General features: G+C 37.9%; 1 protein-coding gene across 1 annotated transcript in view; it reads right to left on the reverse strand.

The window, feature by feature from the left end:
• The window catches only part of PTPRN2 (protein tyrosine phosphatase receptor type N2), a 723,914-nt gene that overhangs the window by 121,983 nt on the left and 585,556 nt on the right, over window positions 1-16,375 (reverse strand). The window contains exon 13 of the mRNA XM_075271520.1: window positions 1,102-1,314. Within this exon, the coding sequence (XP_075127621.1) occupies window positions 1,102-1,314 (213 nt within the window). The remainder of the gene's footprint in view (window positions 1-1,101; window positions 1,315-16,375) is intronic.

Genomic DNA, 16,375 nt, shown 5'->3' on the forward strand with positions numbered 1-16,375 from the left:
ATTTGTCTGAAAATATATGTATATATAGATATATATATATAATTTCTTTGGAATTTTTTTTGGAATTTTTTTGGCTCACTATAATTTTTGAAGAGTTGCTTAACACTTTTTTGTCACCAGTACCATAAATCCAGTCCAATTTATGTAGTGTGTACTTTCCAGATTATTAAACACACCATTACTCATTATAAAATCAATATCGATTTAACCAATATGCCCCCAGGAGATATATCTAAAAGGTCACATACTACAACTCAAAAATTTCCCTGCTTTGTGATTAATTATGTATATTATTAATTGGAGCTGCCACAGAAAGTTTGGAGTTATTTTTTGAAATTTTCAGTAAAATTCGCAGCTCGTTTTACAAAAAAGACTGGCGATTCTACAGCTAAAATAAGATACAAAAATCATACTGTATCTTGTGATAAATATTTAATTCATGATGGATTGTATCTCTGGATTTATCAGAAAAAAATTCAAAAATTACATCATGATACATTTGGATGGAAAAAAAAATTCAGATATCTAAATTTAGATTTTTTTTCTAGGCAAACTTTTTAATTCAATACAATGGTGTGAATATAAGGAAACAATTTTTTTAAAAAAATCTAACATATAGTGATAATACTAATGACCGCAATGAACAATTGTATTTTTTTTAGCCAATACATATAAGCAGAACTAAAATTTTTGTTAGTACATTTTTACTTAGTACAGCAGAATACCTGTAGGCTATTATAATATCACCCATAATAAATTTTTAATGTATAAAAAGGTACCATATTAATCTATATATGAATCACATACATTATGTTAGCCTTAATAGGATCTAATTTTGTATATTTAAAAAATATATAATATACAATTTTATAATAAAATAAGGTTTCTTCAGTGAATCATTTCGTACTACCCCTTGTCTTCCCAGATTCAATGTGTATCAAGTACATCAAATTACCTAATTCATAAACTATCACATTAATATTGGAAATTTTTTAAAATTTTTTAAAAACAGTGATCCTGAATTTGCATAATTCTATCAATTTCTAAAAAAAATTCAAAAACACTCCATTAAATTATATATAGTAAAAACTGTATTGTTACCTGGTAAGTGCTGGTGGCATCTGGATTGGTGTCAGTACCCAACGCAGAGAGCTTCTCCTTGAGTTTGTGGTGGGACCGGTGACGCAGGCAATAGATGACCCCAGAACCAGCAAGTACCCCGATAATACAGGCAATAGAGATCAGAGTGAGGATAATAAACTTAGTTGAATCTTCTTCTTCCAAGCGATGAGGTAAAAGCTTTAGTTTGCTTTTCTGTAGAAGAGGAGAACACAACAACAAGAAAAAAAGTCACAAAAAGTCCACAGTCAAAAAATTGCAAAGATAAACCAAAACTAACAACAGGGTAAGGTTCATAGTGTCTAGAGAGCTCCATTCGGAGACGCAGAGAATCATTACATACCGTCTAAGCTACAAACTCACAAAAAAAAAAAAGAAGGATGAAGTAAACTTGTACCTGCCGAGAGAGAGGTAAGACCAATCCATGGGCTAGAGTAGAGCACACAGCAACGCATAATCCCCGGACTGCACTCTCCTCGCATCCATGCGTAAAGTTGTCCAATAATTCCCCCTCATTAGCTTCATTATAAAGGTGTATTAGCAACAATTAAAAACCCAACAGGAAAAAAATGTGAAAAGCTTGGGCAGGCAGATTGCTGCGGGGCGCAGTGGGCACCCTTCCCTGCTCACAATTAGCAGAGAAATGAATTGGGGAGCAATGCTGCCTGCTACAAGATGAGGACAATTAGCAAACTCTTTCCAGCACCTCATTTCGCGTGCTAACAAAATGGATTTTTCCCCATGAATGCCTGCCTGGCCTATTCATTATCTCTTGTCTATTAGTAATTTTCTGCTCCGTATTCAGCTGGCCAGCTCTTAATGTCCTCCTGTCTTGCAGTGTACACAGTGCCTCTTATGTTAGGCCCGGTCCATTTTTATCTTGGCACCATAAAGGACACCGAAGCAATTATCGCCAGTCTTGACTGTAAAAGCTTGTCATTAATTAGCCTCTTGCCTTCAGTGCAGTGGATTAGCTATTGCATAGGCTGAGTTAATGGAAATGGACATTCAATAAGACTCCCAAGCTCTTCTCGCCTGGTTTCAGAGGAGGAGGATTGTTAGGTTTGGCAGCCCCAGGAGGTGGATAGAAAAAGAGAAGGAAGGAGGAGGGGAGGGGAGAGATTGAAAACCCCTCTAAGCTGAGCAGAATGGATCTGAGATGCATGTGTGGCTGAGAATACAGCTCATTGTCAGAGGCACTGAACAAGTCTTCCATGGCCCCACCCTGTAGCTCGATCCTCCCCTCTACCCCCAACGCAAAGCTGTACAGCCATGGGTGTGTACCCCCTAAAACACAGCCAGCCCTCTGCTCGATACGAAATTTTAACAAGTCACTGAGGAGACGGGGATCCCTTTCGCTCAAGTACGGAGATCCACCCCTTCCTCACTATTGTCTACCTAGAACTCTATACATGTTATTTCTGCTGGAAAAAAGTCCAATATTCAACGGGTTAACCGAGAAATTAATCTTACTGTACGAGGCTTATGCCAAATAAACGTCACCGCGAGCCCCCACATGAAGACGACGCCAAACAGATAACTTTTCCAGGCTCCAGGCGCGTCTTTTATAACGCGATTCCCATATTCACAAAGATTTATATCAGATTTTATTGTCTACAAGATAATTATTGGCTACATTACATCGATTTATACTGGCAGCTCTGACCTGTTCAGTGTAGCATAACCGGGACCGCCAGTATTACGATACATAACAGGCAGCCAGATGATTCGAGCAAACAGAACGGCGAGAGACTCGCCCATACACAGTATAAAGGACCATACGAACACAACCCTAGATGAGAATTTCCCCTATTTTTATTGCCTGCCCACAGACCCAGCCCCTGCTTGCTTTGGGCTAGCTGACATAACCACATGCTAACTATAGTAACTTGTTAATCTCGGTGATGTATGCTTGGTCGGATTTATTCAATAAATTCCGACTTGCTGGAATTAAATATTTCATTTCTGGCTAAAAAAAAAATGAGCACACCTACACAGCCCTGTCCACCATGTCTTCTTCCTGTCAAGCGGAGTCATTGAAGTGTTACACATCTGCCCAGGGATCTATTCATGTTCTCAATCAGGGGGCGTGGGTGCGTTGGGGTTATATTAGGAATAAAAAAGAATAATTGGCAATTCTTTGAAAAAGGATAAAATAAAAAAGATAGAATGGAATTTCATGCGAATAACCCGTTCACTGCCTTAAATCGTATACTGGCAGAGGCTTAACCAGTATTCAAGACGTTCTCTACACTGACATGGGGTAATAGGATGGATAGTAATATAATATTACAAAAAGAATAACTTTTTGAATTATGTAACACTAAGATGGTTCATGGTGTCTAAATCTGGTGTTTTTTAATGCAATTTTTTGGGCCAAGAAATATGGAAAGGAAGAACATAAACTTCTTCATGTTGGAGGCGCCACTGGCTTTGGTATAAAACATTTCTTGATGTTAAAAAAACAAAAACAAAAAACAAGCTGAGACCACTCTAAGGTGACTAGGACATTAAAAACGGATGAAACTGTCAATTTTTAGGATCCGTTTTCCATCAGTGCGTCATTAGTTTTTGGCCATTTATCAGTTTTTAACCAGTGAAAAAATGGATGAACTTCATTGGTCTATTTTTTTGACCCAACCCACTCATCGTCAGTGAACTGATACATCACCCCAAAAAATGGACGATAAAAACTGAACCCATAGACTTGTATTTGGTCCATCAGGCCAAACAAGGAGACACAAATAGGACATGTCCTATTTTTGACTAACGTTATTGTTAGTTAACCAAAAATCTCATTGACTCCGATTGCTCTGAAAGTGGACATCTAGCAGATGTATAAAAAAGGCCATTACATGTCTGTGTATGGGGCCTAAGGGTATCCAGTGTACCTTTTTGGATAAATCGTGTTTTCTACATATACAAATTATATACCATGCACATTATATATCCGAAAATTTAGAGAATATAGCCCCAAACATTGAGTTTAGGCGGGCTTAAATTTATTTAAATCCCAGCCAAATGTTTAGACCAGAAATTTAAGATTTCCAAAAAATGATAGGAAGCACCACAACTTTTTCACAAAGGTCTACAACTAGACACATGAAACATCAACCTTGTGTGGCAAATTAAAGCAGGAGGCATGGGAGAGGAACCAATTTGGACAAATTGAAGGGAACTAAGAACCAGACAAAAAGACAATCGTAAAAGTCATAAGCTGGAGACAGATTTTTGAGTGACACCACGCGTTTGCTTGCCAGAATGCCAAGTAATAATAGTCATACAAGTCATAATAAAAATATGCTTCTTAAGCAACTGGAAGTTAGTAAGCAGATCCAGATCAAAGGAAGGACCGCCTAAATGTTATATGGCAAGTGAATAAAACTCCAATCAATCATAGTCCAGTATCTCCGCGCACGCTCCCATTGTGACTCAGGCCATGCCTGTTACCGCACCAGTCAGTGTTTTTCCTTCCATAATCCTGAACGTGAAAGGTCATGAGAAATGCTCAAGTATATACAGTGCAAATTTATAGAAAACATATAGAACAGGTGTCCACAGATGTAGCAGAGCTGAGTGTCTGATATAGATTCTCATCTATGGCCTTTCCAAATATCCAGGATGCCGTCTAATCCATAATACTATAACCCCACTACAGTCTCATGATATCAGAGATAGCACAGCAGAAAGCTCTCCCCTTTTCAGTCTACAAGGGATGTATATGCGCAACCCACTGACGTGTAAGGGATTAAGCCCCTATAGAGTTTAACTCCACAGAACCTTTGCCCCAGCAAACACAAGTCAGAGTTCGCTTATTATCCGTCTCCTGAGTTCTGCTGGGAGGGAACAAAACATTAAGGTCAAAGGTTACAATCTGCATTTAAATGGGCAAGATTTTTTTTTTCAGGTTTTTTTTTTTTTTTGGGAGGGGGGGAGGTGTTGGCCCATGACCATGTGTCACAGGTCCAGTCCTATACTGGCCAGCAATCAGATGCATTGAGCACCCCTATAGACACTGTCATCAATGATGTGAACCTGTTAACTCCATCTTTGCTGGAACTCCCTCATTCTTTGCAGTAGCCTGTTAAGTGTTAAATTCTCTTATAGGATAGCCAGAATAATATGTATTGATCTTTCCCAAGACATTTACACAAATCTAAGAACACATAGCAATTTCTAGAAGGAACTGACACTGCTTTACCTTTCTGCGGAAACTACTTATTGATAGGCTGTCTATATAGTGTTAATCTGTGACATTACATTTTCTTGGCATCCACAATTGGAGTTAATATGCTCAGTCTTCTATCCCAGACAAGGTTTTGTTCTATATGGCTGAATCTATTCCATTGCACATCCCACTCTTAATAGGTTTTTATAAGGCCCACCTGCTGTTTAATATAAAATCCTTTTATTTCTTCTCCATCTGAGGACATAAAATGTAACTTCTTATTAATGTATGATAATACTATATATGCTTGTTTAATCACAGCGGCCTCCTCCATCACTACATATACTGGGTGACTGCTCATGTGTCATGGAACAACTGGTACCAGCATGCTATGCCAAGCCTGTGCTCGTCTGGTGGTGCTGGGACATGTAGTGCAACAAGAGATGAAGAGGAACAGGCGGCTCAATGGTCACAGCCATATACAACCCAAGAATATACAACCCAATAACGTCCAGCAACAAAAACTCATTGCAGTCATATAAGTCAGGTATCATTTTCAAGTAATGTATATATAGAATAGAGAGAGAGAGAGAGAGAGAGAGAGAGAGAGAGAGTATGTGTAGGTATATACACACTATAATGAATGCATTTACAATTACATCACTGTCTAAGTATCTATCTATCTATCTATCTATCTATCTATCTATCTAAGTATCTATCTATCTATCTATCTATCTATCTATCTAAGTATCTATCTATCTAAGTATCTATCTATCTATCTATCTATCTATCTATCTATCGTCTAAAATGTTGTATCGTTCTGTCTCCCTTTCTCTATTCATTGAATAATTATTTATATATTCATTTAATATATATCTACTCAATATCTATCTATTCATTGTAGAACTTTATCTATCTATCATCTAAAAATTCATGATGAATCTTTCTTTCTCCTTCACTCTATGTTAATTCTATCTATCTATCTATCTATCTATCTATCTATCTATCTATCTGTCTGTCTGTCTGTCTGTCTGTCTATCTATCTATCTATCCATCCATTAATTAATTCATCTACTACCTATCTACTCAATAATCTGCTGGTCCAATATTATAACTTTATATCACTCTCTAATCTATCTAACTATTCAATGTATATCTGTCTATTTTATAAATCTATCTATCTGTCTATCTATTTATCTATTTATCTATCTATCTATCTATCTATCTATCTATCTATCTATCTATCTATTTATCTATCTATCCATTCTCTATCCTTCTCTATCCATTCATTTATTTAATCTCTCTCTATGAATCTATCTAGCTAGTTAGCTATCATGTCTCTAATACATATCTATCTATCTATCTATCTATCTATCTATCTATCTATCAACATATATCTATCCATATCTATGTATATATGCATATTTCCCTATAAATCCACTTATTTTTTAATTATCTGCCTATTATCTATCTATCTATCTATCTATCTCCTATCTATCTATCTATCTATCTATCTATCTATCTATCTATCTATCTATCTATCTCCTATCTAATATCTATTTGCTATCTATCATCTATCTATCTCCTATCTATCTATCTATCTATCTATCTATCTATCTATCTATCTACCCATCCATCTACCTATGAATCCATCCACCCTCCACCCTAGAGACATATTGCCATTCGTAGACATCCACAAGCTCATTTGTGTTGCCTGTGCTGTTAAATGTTGTGATAAGTGTGGCGCACACATCATTTTTGGCTGTCAGCTCAGTGACTTGCCTCCATTCTCCTCCATGTTGTTGGAGTGTAGTATGGCTGGTGCAGTGAGGACTGTGCTGGGTTAATTAGAGGCGTCCTGTCAGGAATCCGCTCGGAGGGTGAGAGGGCTGCTTAAATATTAATGAACATGACATTTACAGTCAGATGTTTTCTTAAAGTAGAACACTTCTACTCAGCGCTGGGTCAGCTCCTCATACAGCTCTGACTGCAATCTTATCTGTAACATCTTCCGTCCATATCAATATTCTATCTATTCCATTGATATCTGTGGAATATCCCATACACATCCAGCTAGTTTGCCTTCATTGTGGACCAGAGGGCCTCAAACCTGTCTCCTTGTCATCCAATGAGTGAATCAATTGATATGTTCTAAGTGATTTTCCCTCCTAAATTATCTTATATGCAATCACACTAAATTATCTTATATGCACACAATATGACCCGAAAAAACAATCTACAACCACCGAAAAACTTGTATATTTCAGACAACCTGGATTTATACTATGATAAATGTGTTTAAATCACTCATAGTAGCTTCAATCCCAATAAGTATCCAGGATCGAAACCGATCAGACGCCACAGGTGAAAATACACAAACAGAATCTTCCATTTTTAGAATTTGCTAGCAATTGTTTACTTACAAAATTTCAAAAATTCCAACTGATTTTTTTTTTTTGGACAAAGTCTAAGCCCCCCTGCCTCTGTTTACTTCTATGGGGAGCGTGCGGTTCATTACAAGGCTTGCCCCATGTATTAATGACATCATGTCTAATAAATCTCACCCAGCATTACCCATATGGCAGATAGCAGGTGAGGTGTCAGAGCGCTGCTCTGGGGCTTAGTATTCTGCATCCCTATTAGCAGAAGGAGCAGGAGGCAGGGTGAGGCTGTGTACCCCGGGTGTGAAGATCCTTTGTGCTGAGGGAGGCATTGTTCCTCTGTGCAGAACAAATTGTACTTGCAAATCCAGTATTCACATCCCCCCCCCACCCCTCCAAACTCGGGATATTAAGAAATTGGTGGTGGCGGTGGGGGACTTGTGCTGTTTAAAGGATGCACGACTCTTTGTATATATAGCTGATGAATTTATGTGACTGCTAAATGGAGATTTATTTATTTATTTTTACTATAAATTCTATGCAAACTACATCTGACATAGTATTTTTAGATTATAGCTCGACGTCTGACCATATATATATATATATATATATATATATATATATATAAAATTATAATATATATGAGCAATACTGAACAGCAGTTCTGCCATACCTTAGGGCCTGACTACTCACTGACAGGTCATTTTTTAATACAATCTCTTCGAACATCACTTCTTAATCAATTCTTGCCTAAAAACACTTCCCAGAAGCTTCTTTTTGAACTTTTTTTTTTTTTTTTTTTTTAAATATATCCTATTACTTTGAAATATTAAGTGATAATTTCCATCAAAATCTGGCCTAGGTATTAGAGTGTTACATAGATAATTCCTCAATCCTCCATAGATTTCAGGGATTACCAATCCCAGTAGTCTAGTCATTCTACTACTCTAGCACCATCCTACGATATTCACGTGTTATTATTGTTGAATGCTATATAAAATACTTATATATTACATTTACTTAATATCCAAGGGTTGCTTTCTGACATGACTTTGCTGTATCTAGGCCACAAGGATGTAGTCTTATTTTCATATAGGACTAATTTTCTATTAAAAAAAATTAGGCAGCAATTTCCTTCTTTTCGAAAAAAAATGGCAGAATAATAAAAATATATATATGAAAGTATATATCTAAATGAGAAAAAATTATAAAATTTGCAGATGAAAAAATTATAATATGACATTATTATTATGATATATTTACTCTACAGGTTTTTAGTTATTATTTTTGTATTGGATAATTTTAGAATATAAGATATTACATGTTATCTGTAGTTAGCGAGATATTTATTATACATCAGTATATTAATAAGTTAGGAAATGTTATATAGAATTTTATTTTCAAAAATAGTTATGATATTTATTATAGATCAATCTATTACTATATCAGCTTAAATAAGGAAAGGTCAGATCAAATTTTATTAAAAATAATATATTCTAGATTCATGTTCTGTGGCCTGGATCTTCTGGGAAAGAAATGAATTTTACCTGTATATTCCTATTGGATATAGATAACGTTGTGCAAAAATATCAAAAACATTCTAAATTATATTTAACTAATTTATAAAAAAAAATATTACCTATAAACGTGACCTTATTAAAAATCATTAATGATATTATTTGGCATGATAATATATAATATATTTTTTAATTTAGAAATATTTAGACTTCTTGATATTGAAATATATGGATATACCAAGGGTAAAATCCGAATGTAGTGAAATCCGAGCACACATAAGAACCTATACAATATTAATGAGTATTTTAATTAAGCATCTTTAATGCAGACTTCAGAGTTAGAAAGTGTATTACCGACAGGACTAACCCAAAGCCCCCCATCCCCCATCCCATACACCTAATACATCCTACAAGGCTAAAGCTGGATTAACCCTCTACGCAACGTCTTAAACCAAAACCTATCACAGTTTCTCTTACGAACCCTATAGATCACCCATAAAAAAGTCTTATAAAACAGATTTTTTTTTTTTACAAAATTAGCTCAGTTACGAGAGTTGATGCAGAAGTATGGTCGCCATAAAACTTGTGTTATTTACCTGATCCCATTGAAGTGATACTAAAGTCTGAGTAAGACTCCTTCAGGTCGGAAAAGCTGGAAATGTTTGCGAAACAAACAAAAAAAAAAAAGGGGGGGAACTAAATCCTTCTTCTGCATGAAACTTCTGGAGAGCCTGACACTCCACTTGAGTGAAGGAGAGTAAGGGACAGAAAGAAAAGGAGACAGAGGGGAGTAAGAAGGAGTTAGACAAAAGAAACTCACAAGGCAGATCCGGTAAAAGCTGGCGTACGGCAGCTGTTGTCCAGTGGGTCTCAAAGTGATGATCCCTTAATGGGAGATTGTGAAGATAGCCGTTAAGAGCCGCAGTGTGGAGGCGGCAGGTGCCTTCAGCACCACGGAGAGTTCCCCTCTCCACGCCAGACGCCAGACCTGGCCCAGGTGATGGGAGCCGCTTACTATTTAATGTGTAACCTTCTTCTCATTGTCAGGGCTGGTGACAGAAAAGTGCAGGCAGGGCTGAGACCGGTCCTTATATCCGAGCCCCCCGTCTCTAGCACATGGCCTATCCACTCGTTGCTATAGCAATACCTCCACATGTTGCTGACAGCAATTGGCTGTGGAGGCCCTTGCTGTTAATAGACCCGAGCTAGAGTGGCGATGTGAATGGGCTTGTGCTTTGTCACTCATTTGTAAAGCTGTGCGTGGCCATTCTTTTTTCCCTCCTTTCATTCTTTTTATTTAACATTTTGAACCAGTGTGCAAGATGGCAATTTAGGAATTGAATGTAATAGACAACTGGAGGGAAAATAGCCCCCTCCCCCCATCCTCCACCCCCCTGAAAGAAACCTTTAAGGCTGATGTTAAGCTCTCTGCAAGGCCATGAAATTCTTTGCATGAGAATATGCACCATCACTAACATACTCATTACCAAATGACTCAGGTAAGGTCTTATTCTGCCAAGGAGGACGTGTCTGATCTTGGACTATTAACTCCTTGCTTCCCCCCACTCGATAAGATTTTACTGACATCGCGTCTTGAAATGTATTTTATGCATTTCAATTGGGCTTCTCAAAAACATTCAAAAAACATGGGTATAGTGTGATGGAGACTATACAACTTCTATATCTGTCTGATATTCTTCCCGAACTCTCCATTCGCGTGCACGGTCATGTATTCTCACCCTTCTATGGGAACAAAGGACTGGACATGTTAAAATACAGTAGGTCCAATCATTCTTTTCCCAATATCATCTCAGATTTCCAGACTCACAAGATGGCTAGTACAGGCTCTTCCGACTCCGCTCCGACTTAACTCTTCAGCAATGAGGAATGTTCATGGGAATGGGAAATGACTCACATCAGATACTTATCCAGTCCTAGCATCTAATTCACTGTATACAGGACAAGTGTATAAAGGGCAGATGAGATGGACCAAGTGGTCTTTTTCTAATGTCAATATTCTATGTTTCAAGGTTAATCGGATTTCCCAGAGTCTTCAAATTCACATCCCTGTGACCAATGGGTCTCACAATCTTGTCTGCCATTTTTTAGTATACACATGCAAAGGTCTATTTTATGGGAATCTTCTGTATATTGGTTTTCTTCCTCTAAACCATAGTCTTATATTGCTGTTTAGTAGCAAGCTCTTGTATAAAGTGTTGTATGGTAAATCATGTTATATCACAGCGCGCTCTATAACTAATAATAGCCGTACAGGTGATGCTGTTCTATCAACAGTCATATTGCCCAGGCTGTAACCAGGCCCATTGTAGCTCATTGTGGCATGATTGACATCCCATATGTCATTAGAAGCCATGCTATAAAATCCATAATCCATAATCCATAAAAGCCATAAAATCTGTTGAGTCCAAGTTTCAGGGAGTGAAGGCCTCGGCTTTATCTGTCCTCTAGGTGACGCGAGACTGAGTGAAGGAGATATGGCGCATGTACATTGAGCTCAAGCTTGACTCCACCTCGATGACTATTTTGAGGAAATAAACATTCTTGCCAACTTTTATAAATTGAGTTACAGGAGAACCGACACAGGAAATATTAATATGGCCATCCTCCATTTTATTAAAATCAGGGCCCCTTTTTGTGAAATGGACAAGAAATGTTCTGGTCAATCCTCTTTCCGTGATGTGACAGATGTCATGTATGATATGTCCAAGAGCCCAGTGGACATGGGAACCTTCATCCAGGTCAATGATCTGCCCACTTCTGGGATGCAGAGAGGTCATCCCTTTTTTTGTCGGTGTCTCCAGGACGTTTTAGGAGAGTTGGTAAGTAAGGAGAAATATCCATAGCATGCACAGTATTATATTGATAATTTGGTTCATGGGAAGAAAACCAAGTCAGAAGTTTCCTTTAAGCAGCATAAAAAAAGTGAACCCACATAATGCCATACAAACTCTATATGGTCTATGGTCCGAGAGTCTTGAGGATACTTGTCCTGTTCTCCACACTGTACTGTACCGTACATACACAAAACGCCGACGTGGGATAAGGATAAACGTTACACATGGCTGACTGTTTTCGCTAGCGCACTTTGGTGCCTTCTCACTGTACGCTGTATGACATCATCAACGCTAGTCATTCATTTAAAAGCACGAAGACTAAAAAGAGTCAAGTCTAGATTGATAGCTTAGTTCTTGCTTCGATAACCACCATCATTTCCCACCTGTCCTGTATAAATGTGCAGTAATATGTCTCACCAAGACACGGGTAACGTGACGGATCCGTACAGATATAGCTTGATGCCTGCCTCTTACTTGCCCCAAGCGAAAATACCGCCAGCTTACTTCTGCACCAGGCTAAACTATATACTAGTGGTAATGAGTCTGACACTTGAGGACTAACAACCTGTTAAACCACCAGAGTCTAGTATGGGGAGGGGGTGCAGGATTTTGGCTCATCTTCCTTTCTCCCTTTTGCTATGTATCAAGAGCAGACAGATCATTTACGCCACTGAAATGACCCAAGGACCACAGTAAATGTTGCCAATTTAAGGAATCTATCGTGCCTTGATATATGCTGTAATAAGCGAGGAAGGTGGTACGTCAAGTGTCGGCAGGATGGAACGTGCACATCCTATAACTTTACCTAATTGTTAGATTTCATGTAATTCTATTAGCGTTCATGCAATTATTGTATTTCATGTAATTTTATCTATACTATATAATTATTGTATTTCATGTAATTCTGTTTATATCAATTTAAAATCATATTATCACGCTATTTTAGCATTGTGCAGTCAACAGGTGGGTAATGGGGTTAGGCCTCATTTGGACTAACTTTTCTTATCACACTTGCATCATAAAAGTATGTATATAGAGTTTTTCCTCAATAAATAAAAATCCAAGGTCTGAAACCTGGGATCAGATGTTTGAAGGGGAGGCCGGTCACAGCTCAGTCCCAGTTGAAGATGGGCTCAACTCAGTCCAATTCATTGTTACATAATTGCATAGTAGATGAGGTCAGATGAAGACACTGGTCCATCAAGTCCAACCTATAGAGCTGGTCCATAGGAATGTAAAAATCCTCATGAGGCTCATGCCAATTGCCCCATGTCAAAGGAAAAAATGTCTTCCCAATTCCAAACTGACAATCAGTATATAACCCTGGATCAATGTGTCCTTAAAAAAGAATCCATAGCTCGTAATATTTTTCTGTTCCAGAAAGGTGTCCAGGCCCTCTTTGAACTTGAATGAATGAGCTCAATGAATCCGGAGCGGGGGAATGGGCTGAGTGAAGGGGGTGGGGCCGAGCAAAGGGGGCGGGCCGGGGAAGAAGACCTATCCTAAGAATAGGTCATCAATTAACGCCCTTTAAAATAACTAAAATACATTATTTTCTTTCCGCTTCGTTTACACGTGCGTTGATAGCATTAGCGTTTCTAAATGTTTATGGTACCCCATGTTTCCATCTAACCAAGTGATGGCATATCTCTATGATTGGGGGGCATCTGACCTCTTGGACCTCAGTTGATCCTGAGAATGAAGGAGGTCCTTGGCAGTGGTCCTTCCAGTCACCTGACTACAAACGGAAATGTAGTCATCCCACTTCACTTAATGGAAGCTGTGCTGCAGTGGCGTTGGTTGGGTGTTTCGGGAGCCACTGTGCAGGAAAAAATTGTGATGGGGCCATAGCACTGAATTGGCACTGTAACGTCTTCATTTTCAGGATTGGTTGGGGCCAAGAGGTCAGACACAACATGGAAAAAAAATACATTTCATACAAGCATCTTGGCTAACAATCCATGAACACACATCATACTCCGTTATATATACAGTATATATAAGAGATCTATGATGATTCACCAGGATCACTTGCTTCACACACCCTTAAGACTGTCAGGTTTCCACCCAATTGAACATTGCACCATATTACCACTATTTGTGATTGAGAAGAAAAAGCACAAGTGTGAAGGGAGTCTAAGAAAAAACGGATTCTACTGATGTGTAAAACACAATTACCCTAAGCCTGTGGTCACATTTATTGGAAATGCTACAGACTGAGAATTCACGGCCATTTACAGTAGCCAGATAGTGGATTTTAACAAATTTTACCCAGATGCTGTAAAATAAAAAAAAAATATGCACATAAATTGACATTCGGTGTGGTTTTGTAAATCCGGGGCATCTCAATTTTTCTTCGGAATTTAACTCTTTGCTATACACAGTATCTTGTATTGTATTTTGTGCTGCAATACTGTATTTTCTTATGTAACATCTCTTTCCGTTTCCATGAAAAATACAAATAAAAGGACTAATACAGTATTACATCGGGGCCCATTAAGCCCCAATTATGACACTGCTATGTGTCCATTAAGCAAGTCTCACGTACTTAAATAACTTCACTTAATGGCCAGGGCACACAAGTCTTAAATGTTCCTGCCCTATAGTTTCCATTATAAACTAGTTATCTCTGCTGGTACCTAAGTCACTTAATCAGCTTTCTACGCACACATTCGAAAGGCCAAGGGAAACACGGCATCGGAAGGGCCGGGAAGTGTTTCATATTCCTCATTTGTAAGATTACGAATATATCTAAAGACCCTTGTTAACACACGCATGCCTGCAGATAGCCTTGCGTATAGCCAGGCCTTATACCACATTTAATAACGTACCTGGATGTGTTACCGTTTCTTACATTAAATTCTAAAAAGTTCCATTGTGAACCACAACGTAGAGAGGAAATGGGTGAGAAGAGGATTCTAGGGTAAAAAAAAATGGGCAAAAGCAAATACTCTATGGCAGGGATATATGTATATATATATAACAGTGTAAATACAGAGTTGCACGGTAAAGGCTCTAAAATTATAGCTGGGGCCGATGCCAAGGACATCAGAGAATTCTTGGCAAGCTTCAGGGTTAATTATCATGGTCAAGTAGCAAGCACTATAGGACTATATAAAAAGCTCAGTAGTTAACCCCCGCTAGCCCTATTCCATAGAATAACTACTAGTGCTCACGGCTGTATTCATTGTCTATAGGGACAGTGTCGAACTTTGGTTCCTTAGGCCCACCAGATAAATGGATTCTGGGGGCCCCTAGGAATTTCAATTGTAGTGTCATCTTCTGGGTCGTTATTGTGTTAGAACCTGGGACCATTGGAGGATCCTTTGGGAAGATCTCAGGGGAAAACCCAAAGAAGTGTGTCTAATGTGACAAAATGTAGAGGGCACGGATATGGATTACGTTTTTGAGCAATATCCATTTTTTAGCATTTATCCATGTCATGGCATAATAGGTAAGTATGCGAACCATTTTGTAGATCAGTACAATGAGAACACATAATACATCAATGTGCATTAGGCCTAACACTTGTATAGGTCAAAAAACTATAATATCTCAATAGATTCTCAAACTTTCTTGACTTAGCCAATGTGACCTAAAGCAATGGGGTGTAACTAGGCCCCATATCTAAATAAGATGTCCCCCTTTATATAACGACAGCTAAAATACAGCATAAACAGCAATAATTAAAATATAAAAGCGCCACATAGACATGGTGCATAGAAGGCCACAAACTTTACAAACATAGCAAAATTCACCTTGACATATAACATGTTAACTACATTGTGGCACAGAACTGTAAATGGATCCATTGTCAAGTTAATATACATAAGTCTTCCTTCTTTCTTCTGTTCCTTAGCTGCTATGGACTCCTAGTATATCTTCTCTTCTCAGCATATGTGTGTCTATGTATGTAATATATTACTATGTATTATCCGGTATCTGTATTACTATGCTGCTGTAACATACTGAAATTTCCCCACTGTGGGACTATTAAGGGATTATCTTATCTTATTATCTTATCTTATTATCTTATCTTATATTACCTACATAAAGGTACATTGTTCTTGTACTGGCCACCTCAACCTCTGGGCCCCATATGGCTATGTTTATGCCCATGGTCGTATCACCAATACAAATTAATTGAAGACTGTATTACTAATATATGAAAATAGATAAAAGGCCACACATATACCCTAAGGGCTATGTTCGCATGATGGAATTTTCATGTGGATCTCAGTGAGTATTCTTTGCCAAAAACTGCTTGAAATCCACCCACTAACCCAATCCCATTGATTTCAACAGGAATCCTGTGCAACAGATTACACGGTCACA

Source organism: Leptodactylus fuscus, chromosome 4, assembly GCF_031893055.1.
Source record: "Leptodactylus fuscus isolate aLepFus1 chromosome 4, aLepFus1.hap2, whole genome shotgun sequence".
NCBI lineage: Eukaryota > Metazoa > Chordata > Amphibia > Anura > Leptodactylidae > Leptodactylus > Leptodactylus fuscus.